Raw genomic sequence first — 24480 nt, forward strand, 5'->3', positions numbered from 1 at the left:
AAAATAAGAGAAAACACCGAAATTACTCCAAGAGTGCTAAATATAGAACACTTATGCATTATGCATCTCCATCTAGCATCCATTTGAACCCCAAAATAGAAGAACCACCAAAAATCCAAAAACACCAAAGTTAGTCCCCTCCTCTAACTATATTCAACTCTCATAATAGAGACAATTCTATCTCTGAAAAATCTATACAGAATCTGGAAAAACGACACAGGAATTTTCCAATTCGCCCAAAATTCCACCCCCTCATGTTTCGCAGTCTAATTAACCACTCACAAATCTTGCACATAAAGCTTCGCTAAAAAGAAATTGTTCTACAAAATGGAGCAACCATAGCCAATGCACCCCCTGAAGATTAGCCAATGATAGAAGGAACAAAAGGAGGGGACTAGGCAAGCCAATGATAGAAGGAACATACAGAGGGGGCGAAGAGGTGCATCACAAGAGACAAGAGCAGGACTGTCCTGGGGAAGAGGAAGCAGAATCAAAGCTGTGCGTCGATGGTGAAAACCCAACGTGAAATCGGTTTTTTTTTTTTAATTAACATCACCACATGCTTTTTTTTTAAGAAACATATTTTTCAACCAATCAAATCTTAAATCTATCCAGTTTTAAAAAGAAATTCGATTAAATAATGAGGGGATTAGATAACCTTTGTTATTAAGGTTTTTCAATTAATCTTGTGAAAAGCTAAGGTTTTTGTTTCAAAATCCTACAATCAAAATAAGAACAAATCTTAAATCTATCCAGTTTTTTGTTTCAAAATCTCGACAATATATGATGGCTACACGGTCAGTTCACGTAACCATGCTAGGTTTTACCGATGAAATAATGCCAACTCATTAGAGCCGATCCCAACGATAAGGAACAACTTTGTAGAAGATACCAACAGAAATCATCAAGAAGGAAGCTGAGAGTCTACTCGCAGCCTGGTTCGAAGCAAATCAGAGGCTCGAAGAAGGCTGGATCGCGACGACAAAACACGTAATAAGATTAACTCTCTCTTGTACCACCATTCCTCCTCTTGCATGAGTGAAGCTTAGTAATTTCAAGTGATGTAGCCACCAATGTGTCCATCTTTCTTTGCCGCACAACTTCTTTGTCGCACATAAGCTTAACCCGGATTTAGACTTGAAAAAAAAATTCACTAGAAATCATACAAATGCAGAGATTTAGGATTGAAATGTACAAAATTTCATCCCTTAAAATTAAATCAACATCAAATTCCAACCGAGGGTTTAATACTCTATCGTGGACTTGCCCTGTGCAGACGCTCGTGGGTTTTTATAAACCGAAGCCTATTTCATGAAAGAAGCTTGTGTGATTCTCTCTCTCATGGATTTGAGGACTATTTGAGCCAGGGTTGCATAGCACATAAACAATCGTGTGCATGTTCCCCATTGTCCTCTTCAATTATTTTTTAGGAGCAAGGCTTTGCTTCATTTGAACTTCAATTATTGCGCAAACAAGGTAGAATTTCCATGATGAAAACTATCCTTGATACAAAAATACCCCACAAATATATCAAGCAACGTATGCTTTACTCACGAGTATTTCCTGTAATTTCAAGGAGAAAAGATTTCATTAATGACTACAAAAGACCCGAAGGGTCAATGACACCATATAGTAATACAAGTGTTCCAGGAATAGATTAGAAGCCAGAACATGAAAAGAGAAAAAAAAGATCACGAGTGAAAGTCCCGCATACTACGTGGGGTGTAACTGAGTGCAATCTATCATAAAACTGAACATAGCCTCAATATCCACCTCCTGGGTCAATATGTATCTTTGTGTGTCATTGGAGTATGTCCCTAATCCATAGCTGGCCAAAAGTGTGCCTATCTTTGGGGTTGAGGTTGTCTCGCTCTTTGGAGACTTTGTGTCCTCTCTTTGGTCACTACATGGGGCCCACTTAATGGCTATACCACCCCAGGTTGAGATCTGATGCCTTGGCCCTAATCTATCTGCTCTCTCTGGCACCATTGCAGTTAGGTCACATGTCTGTCGTGGCCATCTGATGTGAGCTAAAGAGATTTTGTAATGGGGAGTAAAACGAGAACATCTCTGATCTCCACAATTCACCACTTGTGAAAGGGTATCAAATCCCTCTATGAAGAGGCAATTTTATTCCATATCATAATAGACTGGCAATTCAAGCAAACAGTGCTCCTGTGTCCATCTCCCCAGTAGTGCATACATTCCATCCACCCTCTTCTCGTGGAATGCCCTGTCCTCTTACTGTCTCAAACCAAAGCCATTGGGAACATATTGCCATCTAACCGATAGCAATCCTCATGGCATGAGACCTGTAATGTGAGAGTGAGAGAGAGAAATGAAATGAAATGATATGATATGATATATTAACATCTTCAAAAGGCTAAAATGACCTATGAGACCAAAAAGGTTACAACAATTGGTGGATCTGATACAATGTCTGTGACACTCTAAAACAAAAGACCATAAGACCAAGAAGATACAATGTGTATACAATTTGTAATAGAAGATGCACAGGGCATCCCTAAGAGTTTTAACAACATAAAAAAAGAATATGAAACAGAGTATGAAATTGCAGCAAGGCATATGGATGCACTAGTTAGTTTGTCCGTGTGTGCCTATGCTAGGGCTACTAGCTCACTCTATATGAAGGCCATTCATTGGAATTTCATTATCACAGGGATGAGATGATGAGTTGATATGAGCTTATAAGGCTATAATGAGCTAGTTTTATTATTACGGTTAGGTCAGACATGCCTTGGCAGGCTTCCTGTGTGCGAAGGACGCCCTATAATAATAGGGGTACTTTTACCGGGGCTCTATGTTTATATAAGAAAGTGGAATACAGATAGTCAGAGGTCCCTAGTTGGGAGTATTCTCAAAAGTTCAGGACCTTGTAAGACACAGGTCAAGCATTAGCCTGACATCAGGATGATGGCTTGTTGTATGGGATACCGTTAACTCAATACACAGTGACACATAGCCTCCACAAACAAACGTGCAAGGAGGTATTTAATATAAAAAATCCTCTGAAATGCAAAGGGTACAATCATTCAAAACACAGGATAGAAACTACTCTGCTTCTATGCATTAAAAAGAAGGCTCCATAGAAACTGTAAGGCACCTGCCGCGTACATCATTCTCAGCCCAAGCACCCTAGTGCTTCAGTTTCAAGGCAGCCCGAAGTTTGCTTCAGCATTCAGCCTTTTAGTTTCTCTTGGAAGCCATTTCTATGATGCAGTCAAAGCGATTTTACATACCAGGCATACTCAAAGACCATATGAAAAAGTGATCGATGGTTTTAAAGGTATTGGAGGTCTGGGGGAAGAGGCTGAATCCATTTCAGGTTCAAAAAAATAAGGCCATTCTGCCCACCAAGCAGTTGCACTTCCGTGCTGTACTCACCTTCTCGTAACACTTTAGTCAAAGTTAGAGCACATTTACCCAGAGATTTCTGCAAAAAAAGAAACCATTAGTAAGAAACTGACTTCTTGCCTTCAGAAACACAAGCCATCAATGACTGCATTCACTAGCAAGCCTGTCATACAAGGCTAATTTATAAATTTGCACAAAATAGTCTCCGTAGCCAAGTGGCCGTGTTATCAGCTAATTACATACTTGATTGGAAGGCATGCTACCCCCATCATGTATGCTGGCCCATTTATGGTTTAGTATAACAGTTGCCGACCAAGATACTCTCATTCTAATGACACAAGATGCTATGAAATGGATATCTCATCCCACATCCCCTGCATTGCTACTTGAAGCATGCCAAAAGCTGAGAATCCATACACCTCACCTCACCTCACCTCTAGAAAAGTATCATGATCGAACACGTCCACTAAAACCATGTCATGTAAGGCATCTTCCACCATAAAATCAAAGTTTTGATTCCATTCAGGATTTAGGCTTTTCGGTATCATCTGCCAAGTAGAAAAAGACAATCATCCTAATATTCTGAGTTATCAAATAAAGGATTACACAGAATCTGGAAACCACAAAGCTAAAAGCAGAACCTCGTAAAGGTCATTATGGAGAGAATTATTATTTTCCTTACTTTGGTTGTCTTTCTTGCATCGCTTTTCTTCATCCTGAGGACCACATATGGGTCACAATGGTGGTTAAAATCACTTGCAACCAAGTTCTCTCCCCGAATCACAGTGACTTGTAGTATGCCACGAATGATAGCCCCTTCTCTCATCAATGACTTCAATGGTGTTTTCCTTAAACCATTCATGTTTGATGTGATTACCTTCTCTAATGATGTTAGAGGCATGGAGGCCATGGATGGATTTGATGCAGGGGCATCAAGGCTCATCTCTTCATCCAAAGTGTGATAGATAAGCTCTACATGCACCTGCAACACCATTTGTTCTTTACGTCTATTATTACAAGGCACTTTTCACATGAAAATACAAAGGAGAACACATTCACACTGAAATTGGAGCAAACATTTATCAGAAGATGAGGAGTGTGTTTTGGGAATAATCCTTCATTCACAAGTGATATGCAAAAAAATGGCCTTGTAAAACTTCATTTTTGTTGAGAGATGAAGTGGATGTATCCATGTTCAAAAAGACAAAGATGAAGAATATCCATTCACATAATGTGATTGATCTCTTTTTTGATGAGATGAAGGTTGGGCACATCTAACCTATATTGGAGTGCCAGTAATTTGTCAATACAGATACATCAAGAGAGGAGCCATTTATTGAAACGGTCTGCTAGGAGACACCGAGCTGGAGCTCCAACCGCTACCCATCTGCCTCCCGCGCCATCGCTACCACCCTCCCTCTATCCTCACCATCGCCATTGTCCTCCCTCCTTCGCCATCACCGTCCTCTCCTTCCCCCATTCGTGCTTCCTCCTCACTCGCCCTCGCCTCCCACTTCCACCCTACTCCTTTGCGCTGCCCCCCACCTTCCATTGCGCTGCCCCCCCTCTGCGTTTCCTCTTGCCTCTTCACCCTTCAGGTTCCCTGCGGGTTTTGGTGTATAGGCATCATTAGGCTCCACCCTTCCAGGATGACTCCATGGCAGCCGCTCTGTCACCCCCGACAGAGGCCACTGCCTCCTACCTTTTCTCCAAATCAGACCTCCAGCCCCTAGCATCAACAGCCTGCTGCCCTTTAGCCTATTGCACACTTAACACACCACACTCTCTCTCTCTCTTATTATTATTATAAATAAATAAATAAATAAACAGTCGTGTTCTTCTCTCCCTTGCTGTTGGCGACCTGTACTGCCTGTACCTGCTGCAACAGTTGTGTGCCTTCCGTACGCCATACTGTACTGCCGCCGTACGCTACCCTCTGCTGTGCGCCGCCGCCCTCAGAGACGTCGCCGCCGCTGTGCGCTGCCAACCTTCAGATCTGTCACCCGTGCACCACTGCCTCCAACGCCTTCCAGATCTGCCATCGCCGCCCTCAGATCTGCGCTGCCTGTCATCTGCCCAGCGCCGCCCATCATCTGCCCAGCGCCACCTGTTGCTTGCCTGCCATCAAAGCCTGCCTGTTGTCGACGCCATTGCCGCCGTATGACGCTGCACCGCTGTCGCCCAGATCTGCGCCGCCTCATGCCCGTACTGTCTAGATCTGCTCTACTACCTGCTGCTCGTACTGCGCCCTGTACTGTACGACTGTGCCTGCTCTGGTCCAACTGTATAGTAGCTAATCTGCCCAAAGCAACTTCAAATCTCAGATCTGCAAGGTTTGTGAAATTTGCAAGCCTGAAATTGCACATTTTGCCTGTTAAAAATTGGGGCTTTTCACCATTGAGCCTGCAATTGCAACATTGGCACACATTGGCATTGATTTCAACAGATTTGGTGCATAATTGCATTAGAAATTTGGGAATTTTGCAGAAATTGGCACTATTTGCAAGCAATTTTGGGTATTACAGGCACATTTGGTTGGCATTGGGGCATTTCCCCCAAATTTTTGGGTATTACAGGCACATTTGGTTGGCATTGGGGCATTTCTTCCAATTTTTTGGGTATTACAAGCACATTTGGTTGACATGCATTCCACCCAATCTTTGGGCATTACAGCATTTGGTACAGGTGACAATCGCATTAGCACATTTACAGGTGCAGATCCGGTTCAGATTTGGTCTAATTGGTTGCCTAAAAATTAGGGCTTTTTTACATTGAGCCCATTTTTGGAGCATTCGACCAATTTACCTTTGATTTGCCTAGATTTGCGCACTTGCAGCTCTTACAGGTGTCAGCTGATTGTGTTTTTCACGGCACATGTATACATTTGTGGTTTGCTGCAGTATATGTATGCCATTGTGGACACTTTGACTGATTTGCATCATCGTGCAGTACACTTGCAGATTTGGGACATGCATATGTATTTCTCGTGGTGAAGGAGTTCCCTTTCAGTCCATTGATTATCCTGCTATTTATCTCCCACATTCTTATGGTTTTGCTGGGCATTGCCTACTCGTGGTGACTTGTGACAGATTTGCTGTGTTAACATGGCCAACAGTAACAATGACCTCTTTGGAATGCTATCTCAAGAGGACAAGCTCAATGGGGACAACTACCCTATGTGGGCTTACATGATGCGTCATGTTTTGGTTGCCAAAAATGTATGGCTGTATGTGGATGGCACTGAGGAGCATCCTCTTGCACCTGCTCCAGCGGAAGGTGAAGTGATTCCCGCTCACCCTCATGCAGGTCCACCTCCTCGTCTTCCTCCTCCTCAACAGCAGCGTATTTGGGATGCTAGGGATGCTCAGGCCCATGCATTGATTGCTCTCTCGTGCCGCAGGCATATCATTCCACACATTCGTTCTTGCACCACTGCAAAGGGTGCTTGGGATACCTTGGCGGCATTGTATTCAGGTCGCAATGAGGCTCGTGTAACTTACCTTAGGGGCAAGCTTGAGACTGACCGCATGCTTGAAGGTGACTCTATCGATCAGTACCTTACGCATGTGAAGGACCTACGAGAGCAGCTCATTAACATTGATGAGGTCTTGACAGATAGCTATCTTGTTCAGACAGTTTTGCGTAATTTGCCTGACTCTTATCAGACATTTGGTACCACTTTGCGGTTGTTGGCTGGCAATGCACCTAATGCGGTCACTTTTGACAACCTTGTGACTCTCTTGCTCAATGAAGAGCAATCTCATTCCAACAGGAACAACATGATGTCTGCTGAGTCAACAACAGCTCCTCCCATTCGTGGAAATAGATATGGGCCTAAACCTAGCCATATGGGCCTAAACCTAGCCCATCGGATCCTCCCAAGACAGAGGACAAGCCTGAAAAGAAAAAGTGTTGTAACTATTGCAGGAAAACAAGTGTTGTAACTATTGCAGGAAAATAGGGCACACCATAGAGGAATGCAGGAAGTGTATTGAGAGTGAAAAAAAAAGAAGCTGGCATCTTCTTCCACAGGTGCAAATCAGGCCAATTTGGCTACACGTGTGTCAGCCTTGACCCTTACATCTTCATCGCCTGCAGAGATGTCTTCTGATGCCGTTGCTTTTGATGACAATGCTCTATAGTCTGTACTCCATGGTATGCATTGTCTGGCAGATACATTTCAGGGGGGGATTTTACTTGTCCACATGCAGTTGGTGATGCCTCATGGTCACTTATGCTTGTTGACCCTTATGCTGGACTATGCTAGACGCTTTCTCTCATGTGATGTCTACTGGAGATGCCTTTTATGTTGTTTTCCCTTGTAGCGGGATTGTTTCTACAGTGTTGACATTGTCACTTTCTAGGAGTGCCTTTTACACACATGTGATGTTTACTAGGAGTGCCTTTTACACACTTGGCCAGTGTTGGCTTGCTCTCATGGTTTTGACATGTCACATGTATATTATTCATTGTGGGATTATACATCTTTACACTTGCCATACATGCCACTGATCATGGCATCGCTAAGAGTTTACCTATCCTCTCATAGCATTGGTTGATGCCCGCCTCGAGCCCCCACTTTTTCTCCCCATTTTCAGCTTTTCCCATTGCTGAATTTTTACTTTTATCAGCCCTACCATTGCTGATTTTTCCTCATTGGATCCTCCATTGATGAGTTTCACTTTTGCAGTTTACATTGCATGTCTCGCAGGCATGACTTTTGGGCCTTTACACATGCGTATATCTGCTACCTCTTCTTATGCTTATCATTGGTGCAGTTAAAGAGCATTGATGTGGATTACATGCAGTTCAGCTTGGCATTTGGTACTTGCCTTCAGGGGGGTATTATGCGATGCCTCTTGATTTGATGGAGTTGATGTCCACATGATCTTTGCCATGCATTTCTGGTGATGCATTTATGTACTACTGTGCTCTAGTATTAGCACTATGACATTGGGGATTCTCCTTTTCCCCGTCATATAGTGCTTGCTTTTTCCATTGGCACTACAGTTCACTCTTACTGTGGAGCATAGTGCAGGGCAGCATTCACAGCTTTATCACCCTGCTGCTACCCGTTCACACCATTCACTTGAGGGGGGTTTGTTGGTCATGTCCACTCCTGGCTAGTTCAGGTGTGAACCCAGCTTACTCACGGGCACTTTTTCCCTGTGGCTGGACGCAAGTTTTTTCCCCGTGTGAACACACTTACGTTGTGTGTTGGGCACTTTGCCCTAGGTCTTTTAGTACTCACTTGTACTTTCATTTCATATCATTATTGAGTACATCTTTTCCAAGACTCTCACGTTTCTCTATGCTTGAGGTTGTGTGTGTGAGTGCAGGCTAGCTTCCCTCCTACCCAACAAGCATGTGGACTACAACTTCTTTAGATTCCTACCAATGGATGCAAGTGACTTTGTAGAGACTCGACCTATCGCCAAGTCTATGTCATGATTCATCGATCCAGACCGGCCACTCCTCAGAGTGGTGCAGTGAGGGCCTTCTCACTTACTATAGCAGCACAGCGAGAGTGAAGTCCAGAGTTTGTCTCCTCCACTATTCATGGACAGGTGATAGAGCTCTCTCATCACCTAGGGAACCTGCACCTCACCGATATTGTCACTCACTTTTGATCCTTGGCTTGCATGGAGCTTGAAGGATTAGGCCAGAGGGAGCAGGATGGGGAGCTCGAGAGCTCCTATTTGGAGGTGATCCTCTTTATCTACCTTCTTGTAGCGCTAGCAGCCCCCCCGCCCCCGAGCCAACAAATACCTCTACTGTGAGTGGGCCTCCTAAACATTTACACCCCTAACTCCATGGCAAGTCGAGCAGACTTCGGGAGCATGATTTGGCAGGGCCTTCCTTAAGCTGATTCTTGGTGTATGGGAGGCGACTTTAATATGCTGAAGACTGTGAGGATACACTAGGTGGTAGCCAAAATATCGTGTCTAGTGCAGGGCTTGCATGCCGGGAGGAGTTTGTCTTCACCGTCAGCGGATAGGTCCCTTGGCATCTCCCGGACCCCGGGGAGTTTGGGATTCTCCAGATCTGACAAGAGGAGCACAGGTCCCCACCTCTCCCGTTTGGATCGTTTCTATGTTGATGAGTGGGCCTATGGACAAGGCTGCTTGGTAGGTATCTTAGCCTGCACTTCCTTTTCAGACCATTCGCCCGTCATCCTCTCTCTAGAGACCCCTGGCGACAGGATAGTCAGCAGAGCCTCTACATACCCGAGAGCTTCATCCAAGACCCAGATATCTATAGGAGGATTAAGGAGCTATGGGAGAGCTTGGTATTTCATGAGCGCACAGCGTGCGGCAACTCTCAATACTAGGCTCAACAAGATCAGCGCCATTCTCTAGAAGGTAACTCATAAAAACACTCTCAGAGTTTAGAGAGCACAAGAGGAGTCTCCGCCGGAGCCTAGCCTCCCTTCAACGCCTGCACCAGACAGCCCTTGGATTGAGGCTCCGATGGCCACAGCCCGCACTAATATCAGTTTCATAGAGGAGAGGAGAGTGGAGACCAGATTCCATGCCCACGCATCTTTTTGGTCTCAGGTGACATAGGCATAGGGGATTTCTTCGAGATGACAGTGCCCACCAAAGGGGTGGCATCCGGAGGCTTAGCGGATCGAACGTAACCATTGTTTTCGACCCACCCCAAGTTCAAGCTTGCCACTGGTTTCTTCAGTCCCTGCTCTCACTGCAGAGCCTCACTCCCCGCAAGTACAAGATGCGAAAGAGAGGGTCTGGCAGCATACTCGTGAGGTGCTCCCACCGGCTCTTCGGAGTTTCTTGATGACACTCTTCCAAGGAGATTGCAAAGGCACGCGCTCCTTGGGGGCAAGGTGAGGATGAGCTTCTGGTTCCCTTGTTTCTTTGTCACTGGGAGCTCATGGAGGGCGGCCTTTAATGAGATCATGAATTCCAGATCTGTGCCAGAGAGACTAGCAGAGGGCTTGATTCACTTGATCCCCAAGGAGGGAGGCGATAGGTTAGAGATTTGCTAGTGGTGGAGACCTATCACCCTATTGGGGACAACCTACACAACCCTAGTCAAAATCATCAGCCATCAACTGCAGCCCCACCTTCCAAATCTGATCCATGGCACACACACATGTTTCATGCAGGATAGAAGCATCTTGGATACAATCTTCACCTTCTTGGAGGCGACCACCACAGCCCATTTACGACAGCAAGACTAAGCGGTTCTCCTTTTGAGAAAGCGTACGATAGGGTGGATTGGGGATTTCTCGAGGGGACTATGTTAGCATAGCTTCCCCACCACCTGGGTCCGGGGTGTCTCCGCCCTCTAGTCGGCTTCTCACAATCAAGTCCTCATCTAGGATGCTCGGGGTGACAGCTTTCCACTTTCTCGTTTTATACGCCAAGGATGTCCCCTTGCACCCTTCCTCTTCCTCTTTGTGGCGGAGGGGATGAGCAGGTTTTTAGGTTCCGAAGAGACCAGAACACGAGGCCTCAGGCTTCCCATCAGATCTCAGGAGGAGCTCCTCAATTCAAAGTTCGCAGATGACACAACGGCCTACCTCTCCAGGGATGTGGAGAATCTCTAGAGGTTTGCAGATGTAGTTGAGATTTTTTACCGGGCCTCAAGCACACAGATCAACTAGCACAAGTCATGTGGATTTTGGGTTAGGTCATCCCCTACCCCAGCTTGCCGACCAGTTGAGTCTTTCCAATGGATTCCAAGAGGTACACAAGTTTGTTATTAGCCATGTTGGGACTGACATCACCCCAAGGCAACATTATCTCCTTCTGAGTATTCGAAAGAAGCTTCTTTTCTAGAGCATGACCAAGCTCTCTCTCGTTGATCGAGTAGTGGTAGCAAACCAGGTCCTTGCCACCATGTGGTACATAGCACCGGCCCTAGCATATGACGAGACAGGACATGACCTTGCGCTTTTGCTCTCTCATCACAATATCATGACACTGTTGGGCTTGGGGGCAAACCTACACACGAACACAAGAAGAAGCTCAAGCGTGCAGTGAACGAGAGAGAGAGAGAGAGAGAGAGAGAGAGAGAGAGAGAAGCGTGTGGCTACAAAAAGTACTCACTCATAATAATGTTGTACAAAGTACAAGGAGTACATAAAAGCCTAGGGCAAGGTGCCCAACACACATAAGTGTGTTCACACGGGAAAAAACCTGTGTCCAATCTCACAGGGAAAAAATGCCTGCAAGTAAGTTGGGTTCACACCTGAACTAGCCGGGAGTGGCGGGCAGACATGACCAACAAACCCCCCTCAAGTGAATGGTGTGAACGGAGACAATTGGCAAGTGTAGGCACATAAGCCAAGTCATTCTCTCTTGCATGGAGCCTTTCCTTGACATAATGATAGTGAACCTCAATATGCTTTGTGCAGGCATGAAAAATTGGGTTTCGTGCAACTGCCAAAGCACTCTGACTATCGGTGTAAATGGTGGTAGGAGACTGCTCTCCAACACCAAGATCAGCTAATAGGCGTCGTAGCCAAACACATTCCACAATAGCTGTAAAGGCTGCCCTATATTATATTTAGCTTCACACCTAGAAGTGGCCACTGTAGGCTGCTTCTTACTGAGCCATCAGATGATGAGTCACCAACAAGAAAACAGTTTTACCACTGGTTGACACTCACGTGTCATAGCAACCTGCCCAATCAATGTCTGTAAATGCAAGCAAGCATAATGTAGAAGAACTGCCATAGAACAAGGCAAAGTTTGCGGTGTCTTTAAGATAGTGAAAGACACGCTTACACGCTTACACGCTTGCCAATGCATAGTGCTCAGACAATGCATGAATCTGCTCAACTGAGAAACAGCATACTGTATGTCCAAACGAGTAGAGCATAAATAGATAAGGCATCCCACAGCCTGTTGATAGGTGGCAACATCAAAAGGCTCAGCAGCATGCTCAAGTGATAGTTTTAGACCTGGTTCCATAGAAGTAGAAACATGTTTACAATCTTTCATGTGAAAACGCTCAAGGAGCTGCTCAACATATCTGCACTGAGATAACATGATACCCCCCCCTCAAAAGGTATAAACTGTATGCCCAAATAGTAATGTAAATGCCCCATGACTGTGACATCAAATGCATGATGCAAATCAGCCTTAAAAGCTGAAATATCACCGTCTTCAGGGCCAGTGAGACGAGCATGTCATCCACATAAAGAATAAGGATGAGAACATTGTTCCCAATGTGGCGAACATAAAGTGTACTCTTAGCTGAACTATTTTGAAACCCTTTGGCAGTAAAGTATGCATGGATCTTGTAGTACCAAGCACGAGGAGCCTGTTTAAGACCATATATTGCTTTATGTAAACGGCATACTTTTCTTTCTGCACCTTTTTGAACAAAGCTAGGAGGCTGAGATACATAAACTTTCTCTTGCAAATCGCCATTCAAGAAGGCAATTTTGACATCCAACTGATGTACATGCCATTGTTTGTGCAGCCAATGCAATAACAGTACGTATGGTAGTCATACGTGAAGTGGTACCAATGCAATAACAGTACGTATGGTAGCCATACGTGAAGTGGGAGCAAAGGTCTCCTCATAGTCAATGCCCACACATTGGGCATACCCTTTGGCGACCAAGCGAGCCTTATGGCGATCAACTGAACCATCAGACTTACGCTTTAGCTTGAAAACCCGTTTTGTGCTAATAGCACACTTGCCAGGAGGCAAGTCACATTACTCCCAAGTACCATTTTTGTCAATGGAGTCCAACTCCGAACGCATGGCTGCCACCCAATTGTCATCCTCCAGTGCATCAACATGAGAAATAGTTTCCTCGTTACATGCGGCGGCAACAAGAGCTGTATCCACACAATGTGAAGATGCATGGCAAGAAGCAACACATGTACGACCTAGCATAAATGTAGAATGTTTACTATCACGCAAAGTCTCAACCAGCCATCTAGGAACAGTTTTTGACTTCGTAGTATCTACATCTTCCTCTGCCAATGCATCACCCAAGGGGTCTTGATCAATCTGAGGCATTTCAAGATCAATTTGGGGCAAGTTCAGCTGCTGATTTTGCTGATTTTCAGCAGCCATAGGTGGCTGTAAGTGAGCCGAAACTGGCTCTACATTATCCACATTTGAATTGAATAAATGCAACAATGTATCAAACACATCTTCCGGCCCAATAGATGGCTGTCTTGTACATGAGAGGAGTGGTTGAGACGCATATTCATCAAAGTCAACATCTCTTGACACAATGATCTTGCCTGTATTAGGCACATAGAGTCTGTATCCCTTACTCTCAGTACTATAACCAATGAAAATGCATTTGATTGCCTTTGCATCACGCTTATGTCTTTGTTGTGTGGACACATGCACATATGCCAAACACCGGAAGACTCATATGAGTCACCACTAGAATCCTGCCATTCCATGCCTCATAGGCAGTCATAGATTTCAAGGCTTTAATGGGGCAACGGTCAAGCACATAATTGGCACACATAACCGCCTCAAGCCAAAACTTATTGGGCAGATCCTTGCTCTTGAGCATGCAACGTGCCATCTCCATAAGTGTACGATTACGTCTCTCTGCAACGCCATTCTGCTAAGGAGTATAGGCGGTAGTACATTGATGAAAAGATGGAGCCCTCATGGGACCACAAAGATCACTATGAATGAGTTGTAACGGACGGACAGCCCTCATAGTACCATCTTTAGGAAAGGAATTCATGTGCATCTTTCCAAGAATGCATCCCTCACATACATGCTTGAATGGAACCTGCATAGGAGGAAGCTCATGCACCATACCTTGCTTCTGCAAGGTACAAGCGTACAAGAGATGGAAAATTCAAGTGACCAAACCAAGCATGCCATAACTCAATGTCACTCAACACACGGATGCAACCATAGCATCATGAGAATGAGTACTCCTGTCATACATGTCAAGCTTATACAGGCCACTGCATAATGTCCCAAGAAAGCATAAGAAAACTGAACCTTAAACCCAAATAATACAAGGACTGAAACAGAAATGAGATTCTTCTTAATGCCTGGTACATATAAAGTGTCACTAAGAGTAAAATTGTCCCCATTACATGCTGTTAGCTCCACATTGCCAATGCCTTTAATGGAGTAAGAGGCATCATTGGCACACATAACTATGCCACCTGAAGGTGAATCCTGCAAAGTGGCAAATAGATCCTTGCAAGCAAGAAGTGATGTGCTTAGAAGCACCACTATCAAAGTACCAATCTCCAACTGAGATAGACATACAAGAAGCAGGCAAACTACATGTAACTACTAATGCATAGCCCTCATGAGCAAAGTTAGCCTCTTCTTTAGCGTCCACTATAGTAGCGAAACCTTGCTGCTTCTTTTTCTTTCCACTCTCAACGCGCTTCCTGCATTCCTCAATGAGATGGCCATGCAATAGTTGCACTCTTCTTCTTGGTGTCACCCTCTTTAGACGAGGTAGAATCTGAATGGGCAAGTGGTTTGCCCTTAGGCTTAAACGAGACTGCTCTTCTTGCAATAAGAGAGCCACCAACTCATCAAAGGTATACAAGTTTGGATTACCCTTCATGAGTAGATGAAGAGTAGTAGTAAAACCCTGAAAGGTTTCTTGCAAACCCTAAAGCACTGTAGACACAAGTGAACCATATGGAATGATCTCATCAATTTTGATAAGCTGCTCTTGCAAATCCTTGATGCGGGTAAGGAACTTGTCCATTGAATCACCCTCATCCATATGCTCAGACTCAATCTTCTTGCGAAGACAGGCAACACGAGCTCATTGCAAACCTGATACAAAGAAACAAGTACATCCCATGTACCCTTAGAAGAAGTGCATGAATGAATGTGCGATATTACCTGCCTTTTGCATGAGAGGGCAATCCAAGCATGTGCCTGAGCATCTTTGGCATCCCATCTTAGTTGTTCCGGAGAGGTGCAGAAGATGTAGCACCACCTGAAGATACATCATCACCTGCATCAATAGTGCCTGAAGCACTTGCTGCTCGTGCAGGAGAAATAGGCCTGACATCGGCCCTTGATACATAGACCCATAAATTCTTTGCAACTAGTACATGTTTCATCATATATGCCCACATAGGATAGTTGGTGCCATCCAATTTATCCTCAATGGAGAGCATACCAAACAAATCACTAGTATTCCCAAACATGGCTATCACAAATGCGTACAAACAGGTATTGTAACTGAGTCAAGGCATCAACTGCAATATGACCCAAGTATACCACTATGTTTGCTCAATACATAGACATAAACCACATCAACTGGAGAGCAAAAAATTTGCAAAGCAACCCAATGCTGAGACAAATTGGGGGAAATGCCCCAAATGTGTTTTTGTCACCTGTACCAATGTTGTAACACCCAAAAATTGGGGGAAATGCCCCACTGCCAAGTGAATGTGCCTATAACACCTAAAATGCCTCCAAATGTCTATAATAGACCTACAAATAGTGTCAATTTCTGCAAAATCCCCAAATTTCTCGTGCAATTACGCACCAAATCTGATGAAATCAATGCCAATGTGTGCCAATGTTGCAATTTCAGGCTCAATGGTGAAAAGCCCCAAAATTAATTAATGAAGTCAATTTGGTAATTTTTAGCAATTTCTGAGTTTTTGAAAAAATTGCAGAAATACCAAATCGTGGGTAGCAATCGGCACAGTTTCCGAATGTTGGGCTGCAGTCGGCACAATTTTCGAGCAGCTTCAACAGGTTGGGCACACATCAATCGGGCAAAGGTGTGGACAAGGCAGTGCATGGCAGAGCGCTAGCGTGGACAGGGCGGTGCAGGTCAGTGGCAGTGCACAGCAGCAACAGTGGGAAGGTACAGTAGCGCACAGCAGGGTGCAGGTCGTTGGCTTGTTGACTGGCTTCGAAGAGCTCTGAGATGGCAGACGGCAGACACTGGCTGGCTTCAAAGATGTTGGGCTTTTATGCAATATGCCAAAGCTGTAGGAGTAGAGGGCAGCAAGGGGAAACCCTAACCCTAACCCCAACAGGCTCTGATACCAATGTTGGGCTTGGGGGAAAACCTACACACGAACACAACAAGAAGCTCAAGCATGCAGTGAACGAGAGAAAGAGAGAGAGAGAGAGAGAGAGAGAGAGAAGCGTGTGGCTGGAAAAAGTACTCACCCATAATAATGTTGTACAAAGTACAAGGAGTACATAAAAGCCTAGGGCAAGGTGCCCAACACACATAAGTGTGTTCACACGGGAAAAAACCTGTGTCCAGTCACGGAAAAAATGCCCGTGAGTAAGCTAGGTTCACACCTGACCGACATCATACACACCTTCCGTGGCCAGTGGGAGAAGCTTCAAAGCGGCATTGAACGTATGCAAAAGTGCAAAGAAGCTTTTCTACGGATTTGCAGCAGCGGTCCTTTCTTCACGGTCAGAGATAGCGAGGTTACTTGGCATTATAGGCCACCTGTTTGGTTGTTCCCCCCTCCCCCCATTGTATGAGATAGCCTTCCTTCGAGAGCGGCCAGCCAGGAAGGAAGAGCCCCTCTCTGTCCCCTGTTGTTTTTCTTGTCTCCCATGATTGAAACTGCTCATGTACTTAGGCGATTCGAATGGATTTATGGTAACTAATGGAAGGATTGTTTCTTGGACGAAAAAAAACAAAAAAAGAGGAGCCATCTAGAGGTTATGTAACATGACCGGTGACCAAACTCTATGGGAAATGTGACTGACTGAAAAACACACCAAACTTTTTCAGGATGGTCTCGAGTGGAATTGAGGGTTTTCTTCTAATAAGCCTGATGAGTGTCCTTCAGATTAAGAGGACATTAGCACCACATCATCAGCATACAACAAGATAGCTTCAATGAAATCAGCCACCTCATCAGTGTACAACCCAAACAGAGCGGCAATCACCTGTTCATGAAGTCTCATTGCAGCCAACTAAGGGATGAAAACTTAAGCCCTTGAAGCCGATCAATGTGTTTTTACATGACTCTGTGCTGAATGCTTTTGAAAGTCCACAAAGCAGCAGTAGAGTTTCTCAAATCTGGAAATGATTCACTTCAATGATTGCCCCCTCAATGTTAAAACATGATCCAAAATGGAGTAACTACGTCTAAAAGTCCCTTGGCTCTCATCCCAAGTTTTTTGCAAATTTGCTCACTGTTGACTCCAGGGCAGATGCACATATCAGTCATCATGTGGCTCACCATGATGATCCTGTAATTACTTCACTCCATTGGATTTCCAACCTCGTGGATCAAGAAGATAGTGTTAAAAAACCAAGTGTGTGGTGCCTCCAGTGGTAGAGATGTTTGTCTAGGACCAGGTCCTGGGTTCAAAACTCCGCTTCCTCAGAGGCATCGCCTATGGGCAGATAAAAAGCGCCCACAGGCGGTGAAAATGATAACTACGGGAGGATCTTGGGCCTAAGGCTAGTCGAGGAGAAAAAAAAGTGGGGGGTATACCGTAGCCCCTCATGGTCCCTTGCCCTTCCATGATGCAACTTCTTAACGGCATCTCTCACATTAGCGACAGTAAACAAACAACTTTCAAAAGGTCTAGAAGTGTGTGAAAGATCTAATGGAGGCTGGTGGGAAACCTCCAGAAGCTCTTGTATACATTGGGCTCCATATCTGGGGGTCTGAAATGGGACTAGATAGACGTTTTTGCGAAAGGATTCTCCAACATTCTTTTAAAATCAACTATCATGTGGTCTACCTGATTCCTTAAAAAAACCTCTTCTTCTGGGTGAGCTTTGCATCATCATGAGCCTCTTCTTCTGGGTGAGTTTTAGGGAGTCCACCCTATGGATGATCTGGGATTTTGACGGTATGAGGAAAAGACTACAGGGCAGCTTGATCAATGGATTGTGTGAGCTAGAGAGTTCTAGGGAGGACTAACAGTGTATAGGGTGGAGAGTGTACTACAGGTGGTCATTGTAAACTCCTTCCAGGAGGATTAAAAGGAACCTCTGTGAGGACTGCTGCAGACTGACAGTGGGCTGCTTCAGGCTGCACAAAGAAGGCAAAAGCTGATGTCAGTATGATCAGCTCCCAATGGGTGATAAGATCTAGGATATTCAAGATAACACCCGAGGATCCCATGACATAAACTGTACTAAATTCCGCCATGTGCTAAGCAAGTGAGGATCCCCTGAATTTGGCCACCTGGGCAACCTGTTGTTAATAATCAGTCCACAAGCTTGCCTAGATCCAGTAAGTAATGGCCATAGGCCGTCACACTCCCCTTACTTGCTGGGATTCTAGCAATCCTCGTCTCCTCAGGATCAAGTTCTGGGAGCCTTATCAAATTCTCCTCATAATCAATGAGTTTAGCTAGTCCTAGCATTGAAATTTCCCAACAATATGACCTCTCCTTGTTGTGAGAAGCTATAACATCTTAGTAAAAAGAGGAAAAAATGGTGATGCACCCTCCCTCGTTTCTTTGGTGATGTATGGTGATCCACTAGGAGGAAAGTAGCATATGGCGACAAAGACTGACTGCAATCCTCCTCTCTTAGTTTTCAGCCCCATGTTGTGCTTCTATCTGCTCTTCACCACAGACACAACATTTGAAGCATGAGAGTAGAACAACATGGCTACTCCCCCTGATTCTCGAACTCCACATGATGTATGAGTTTCTTGCCTATAGGATGAGGCCCACATATCTTGTCACATTTCGTAGCCCCCATTAGAGGCCTTCGTATGTTGTGTAGAAGATGATCTCTCCATGTAAGTCTCACTAACATCTCTGCAATCCAACCAGAAAGTGCCATTACAATTCCAAACAGCTATGTTGAGCTCATACAAGGTCTCATAGGCCCCGTACCATCCTGAGGTGGGAGGGTTAGTGAAACAACGGATTTGTCAGGCTAATGCCAAGGAACCCATCAAATAATCTACTGTGCCAGAACCTCCACCATGGCGTTATAGATTATAAGTCCATGTGTAGCCCCCAGCTGCAGAAAGGACCTGCCAAATGAGGTGACCTCTGTGACGTCAACGAACAGAGACAGGTATGGCGACTGCCCATTTGCTGTGAAGCTCTGTGCATATGCCATCTATGTGGACCAATCTTGCTCCTAGAAGAGAGCCTCATCCACATATATCTGGCCTCCTCATCTCTCCTAAACACCACATGAGGATGGTGCACAGGTGTGCCTGTAGTGCATCACCCATGATAAAGGACCAACCCCACTCTAAAGAGTCACTAAACCTCCCACATATAACAAAACTCAGCATCTGAACAGATAGTGCTCCTCAGTATCTACCTCCCACATATCTCATAATAAACTCCTCATAGTAAACTCCGCATCTGAACGGATAGGATTCTCTATCCAGAGGCAATGAGAAGACACCCTCAACTGACCAATGGAAATCCTCATGCATGGGACCAATAAAACCCAAAAAGACACAATGTGTTAGTACTGTGGTGTATAAAGACTCCCAGTAAACCATGTAAAATGCAAAACAGTGTACAATGCAGTAGGCTATATAGCATGTAAAGCACACCTCCCCTCTAGGCACAGTAGACGTCTGTTCTTTCTTTGATTCCTTGACCAAAGGAAGCCAAATGTCCTCAAGTGCCTCGGGCTTCAGAGTACTCAGTTCTACTTGGGTAGACCCGATAAGCTGTGCTGCTTGAAGCCCTTCATCATCAAAAACCTTAATTGTGAGCTTCTGGGTAGCCAAATCCTCTACTTCAAGTTTAAAATGCTCATTCCATATTGGATCCGTGTCATTATTCTGCAGAAAACAGAAAATGCAATTAGTAATGCTGGAGAAAACCTTTTTAGCTCACGGGCAGGGTAAAATAGTGGTGAGGGCTGAGGATGTTAAGGCATGGGCTCAGGTTTGAACCCTCTTCCCTAGTCTAGAGCCCTGGGTTCCCTATACACGAGGGAGATCAAGTTAAAGGTCTGCAGCCATTAATACACAGCCAGTTATTGTGCTTACAATTGTTTTGGTCTTCTTTATCCGATTTGGAATTGGTCGTATGTAAATCTGTGCAAAAGGGTCAGACTTTCCAATAATGTCCTTGTTTTTCAGTTCTTTTGCCTGCACCAACTTGACTTCCAGTATTCCCATGACCTGTAACTCCAGATCCCTACAACCAGGACAAGCATTCCAGCAGCATCAGAAAGACATACAGGACAAAAAAGAATAATCAGGCCTTGTTAAAAGGTTTGTCAAAACCTGTAATCTCCTGGAACAATGGGAATGATATTTCGAGCAGGCCAAAGCATTGAGTCCTCAACAGCGGTCTTTATTGTACCCTGTAGTATGATTTCACTGTGTTAGTAGCTTAATAGTGAAACTTAGAAAACTACGCTAGTAGTACTGACTTTATGAGATGTCCCCATCACCAAGAGATTGTAATTGGGTCTTCCAAACCCTAGCATGGACATTTTTCTGAAGGTATGACCTTGGTTGAAAGAATGTGGCCAAGAATAATAAGTTCCAGATTATAATTTTTGCAAAGCTCATTAGAAGCAAGACCTTAGTGCTACTGAGGTCATCCTTATGGAGTTCTGAAACAGGCACCTACATCCCCACATCCCCAGGCTCGCATGAGTCCATTGGAAGCCCTTAAACATCATCTTGCATAAACTGACACACAAAGACCAATCTAGCAAGCTCACTGCCTCAGTCTGGACCAACCCGAAGCCCAAGGCTAGACCTGCACTGACAGTGTACTTAGCCCAAACACTCGTGTCCCATATACCACTAGAGGCCACCATCCAAGTGTCTGGCTAGAGCTTGGTCATGGCCTAATCTTGGTCCTGATCTCCTAGAAATCCTCCGAGCTAGAGATGCCTGCTTATAAGTACTCCACTCGCTTATATAGGCTTGGAGTCCATAATAAATGCACCATAACAAGGTACTACAAAACCTGTAGCTGGCTCTTCTCTCGAGGATAGTTGCATTTTGTACCCGTAGCCAATCGTAAAGATACTTTCTGCACTTTCTGTACAGTACCATACGTTTCATACCCATACCGAACCATCCTGGCCGAAGCTGTCCCTCCCAAAATGTGAAGATGTTGTCCAGCATGCTCCGATTCTGAATAAAACCTGTCTGAGTGTCATGGATTAAGTTAGGGGAGGAAAGGCTGAAATCTCCTGCTGATGGCCTTGGCCAAAATCTTGTAGGCGGTCCCAACAAGGGTGATGGGTCTCCACTGCCAGATCTCCAATCTGTTACCACCCTCCTTAGGAACCGAGTGTATCAAACCCTCTCAAAGCCTCTCTGGCATGGCACCTGTGATCATAATCTCATTGAAGGCATCCCCAGGGCCGCCTTCCATGAGGTCCCAGTGTCGAACCATGGATTGAGCTCCCTATTTTTTTCAAAAAAGATGCACTTTTACCGGCACCATTTCTTATAGATTACATGTAATGGTTTCATCCTAAGACCAAGGTTTTTGAAGAGGCACATGGCACATGCTATAACGATTGCCATCTGTGGTCAAGATCCCCTGAGGCTAAATGGGGATTCATGGATGTGAAGCATATGCAGCTTCTACTAGTTATGCGAGTTGGGGGAGATAAGGATGGAGCACTATCATTCCAATTTCCTGTCTACAATGAGATCCGGGGTAGATATCATCGCTTATTTAGAAGGTTTTTGAGCCTGTGACAGTTCCTTCAACATCTAAACCAAAAGATGCGTGTGCCTCTTTCTCCTCGATTGAAGACGTTTCGACAGGAATTGATGAATTCTGGAAAGACCACTCATCAATCACATACACACATCACCCCCTCCTTTCAATTTGCAGATTCGATTTGCAGACAAAAAGAAGCAGCAGGGTGGGAAGGTTTTTCACTTTGGGGTGAAAGACCACAACGAGGATTTCCTCTTTCACAACAGCTCCAAGGGCACCTACTAGAGTAAAAATAGATAATGTGGCTTGGATGATAGTGATTAGACATTGCAGGCCCAAAACCACGTGCCACCCAATACCAGGCAGAAAATTGCATTCATACAGAATCATTGCTACTGTTTCGCAACCTATCCTGGATTTGAAGGAACTTAATCATGAGACTCATGACCAGCCCCAGAACATGCATCCACCCGTGACCCAATACCAGGCACAAACAAGCCCCTTTCATAGGAAGTCATCATGCTACAGTTTCACAGCCTATCCTCAACTTGAAGGAACTTGTTGCTGAAACTAATAACCAGAGGATGCATAGTTAAGTATCACTCATTCATACACTCTAGGTGTACGTGTTTCTCTAATCATGTTTTCAACTCCTATCCATGACACACAGGACTCAAAGTGTTTGTCTTATGCGCTTCTCTAACTGCTTTATAATGTGTTATTGTTACTTTTGGTCCTTTTCCTAACATGCCATTATGCATGGATGTACTCTTGTGGACTACCATTTTATCATAGAGTTAGACCCCGGCTCTCAAAGAACAAAAATTTAAAAAAACTGTAATTTTCTATGTTGGACCTGCTTAGTTTCTCTCCCCCGCCTTGTGTGTGTTTGTGCATGCGCATGCGTGCGTGCTATATGTATACCTCAATTGTGCCTTCCAGCCCTGGAACAGATGTTACATCACCACCAACAATCTTCAGCTTAAAGTCTAGTTTTTCCTGCAAAATAAAGAAATATCATTGCACAAATATTAGACTTGCAGAAGTTAAGCAGCATCTCTAAAAAACAAGCAAAACATGAATGATACATGAACACCTCATATAGTGTGTCCTTACAAGATCTTGCAGGGAATAAACCACTGCTCCAAAGCCAGGAATGTCATTGACTAATGGCTTGAACATCAGGCGAAATTTCCCAGTAAATGCAGCATCTTTTACCTGAAGGTGTCCATCACACATTGGAGAAGCAGCACTTTAATCAGTGTTAAAATAAGGTGACAGACAGTGTATTTGAAGACTCTACATCCCATCCAGAATAATATATCCAGGACACTTTCTTATGCTTACAGGAGTTGTTTAACAACAGGTGACAGGTTCACTTATCACGTGCAATGATGATGTCTATAGAGCACCTCCATCCCCCCCCCCCCCCCCTCCTCTCTCTCTCTCTCTCTCTCTCTCTCTCTCTCTTTGAGCTTCTACCGTGACCACATGCTTCACTTGACAGAGGATGGCTTCATCACACGGCCGAGATACATGCATACACACCTATCTTTTGGAGTGAGGTGTGCGATTGGCCAGATCCGTACATCCTCCCATCAGCTGCAGATAGAGACAGCCAGATATGGACCAGTGAGGATTGCACCAGCAGATCGGATATGTGAGCTGTGTCACACAGAGGTTGACAGAGGAGCATTACATATGTAGGTGCCCGGTATACTACGAGATCGGGGGGAGACTCCATTGTCTCTTCTGTGATGGATTTGGTCCACTTTCTAGGGTCATGGACTACCTAGGACGACTCCTCTTGGACACACAGTCCCTACTACACCACATGCCAGCAGCAGCAAGGGGACCGAGGCAGAGGGCGCTTACAGACTTCTTCCGGGCAGAGACTTTTAGAGCAATGCCCCCTCCATCTGGATCCCATGCAGAGACCTCTACAGGAGCCCCCACCCTATCACCTGAACTCCAGGCAACAGCAATTCGAGTCCGATCAAGAGGAGTGCGATTAGACAGAGCCACTCAGCTTTGCAGAGCATGATGCCCTCGCCCATGACCCTAATACTTCAGACAGATCGCAGCCATCATCTCCCACCATAAGACCTTCTCTCGCTGGCTCAGTCCCATCACTGTGAGCACCATGCGGCAGCTCCTGATGAGGGATATATTAGGATAATCAGGGTAGAGAGCTATATGCTCTCAGTTCTAGACCCAGCTTTAGCTTTTCATTTTTAGTTCCTAGCATTTCCTTTTTTTTTTAATGTAACTCAGACATTGTATCACATGGACTTGATGTAATTATTTTGGTCTCATAGGTCACTTTGGCCTTCACCAAAGCATGGAGAGCCGGGAAAGACTCAACACGCAAGCGAGCCCTCACCCTACAGTTTGCAGGAGAGACGGAGAGGGTCACCTTCATGAGGAAGAGGGTCATACTACGAGGTTTAGAGGGAGCTCCTATTTTCTTGGATGATGATCTCACGAGGATGCAGCTTGAGCATAGGAGAGCTTGCATGCCACGAGTCTTACACGCGA

General features: G+C 44.9%; 2 protein-coding genes across 7 annotated transcripts in view; both read right to left on the reverse strand.

Moving 5' to 3' along the window:
- Positions 1-755: 755 nt before the first annotated feature.
- The window catches only part of LOC147618120 (synaptotagmin-5-like), a 128421-nt gene continuing 104696 nt past the window's right edge, over positions 756-24480 (reverse strand). The window contains exons 6-14 of one of the 6 annotated variants that reach the window (XM_086775360.1): positions 23059-23160; positions 22867-22941; positions 20535-20614; positions 20295-20445; positions 19851-20084; positions 4058-4357; positions 3810-3923; positions 3406-3454; positions 756-1153 (exon numbers count right to left, since the gene is read on the reverse strand). In XM_086775360.1, coding sequence (XP_086631486.1) covers positions 951-1153; positions 3406-3454; positions 3810-3923; positions 4058-4357; positions 19851-20084; positions 20295-20445; positions 20535-20614; positions 22867-22941; positions 23059-23160 — 1308 coding nt within the window. In that variant the 3' untranslated portion in view covers positions 756-950. Of the gene's footprint in view, positions 1154-1829; positions 2313-3052; positions 3455-3804; positions 3924-4057; positions 4358-19850; positions 20085-20294; positions 20446-20534; positions 20615-22866; positions 22942-23058; positions 23161-24480 lie in introns of those variants that run through there. The other 5 variants (XR_015262183.1, XM_086775363.1, XM_086775365.1 and 2 more) reach the window with 5 other exon arrangements.
- Positions 5257-16525, reverse strand: LOC147618121 (uncharacterized). Its single transcript, XM_086775366.1, has 2 exons — positions 16008-16525; positions 5257-5727 (listed from the first exon to the last, which is right to left on the reverse strand). The coding sequence occupies exons 1-2, from the start codon at positions 16127-16129 to the stop codon at positions 5331-5333; spliced, it is 519 nt and encodes a 172-aa protein (XP_086631492.1). The 5' UTR covers positions 16130-16525; the 3' UTR covers positions 5257-5330.

The sequence above is a fragment of the Cibotium barometz genome, chromosome 35 (genome assembly GCF_041138505.1).
Source record: "Cibotium barometz isolate CiBa-2024 chromosome 35, ASM4113850v1, whole genome shotgun sequence".
Lineage (NCBI taxonomy): Eukaryota > Viridiplantae > Streptophyta > Polypodiopsida > Cyatheales > Cibotiaceae > Cibotium > Cibotium barometz.

Bases quoted from the DNA above. Each gene is read 5' to 3' on its own strand.
- LOC147618121 (XM_086775366.1), bottom strand. From the start codon at position 16,129: ATGCACTGCCTTGTCCACACCTTTGCCCGATTGATGTGTGCCCAACCT. The intron at 5,728-16,007 runs GTATTTCTGCAA...GTGCAATTTCAG, and splicing joins CGATTGCTACCCACGATTTG to GCTTGCAAATTTCACAAACC.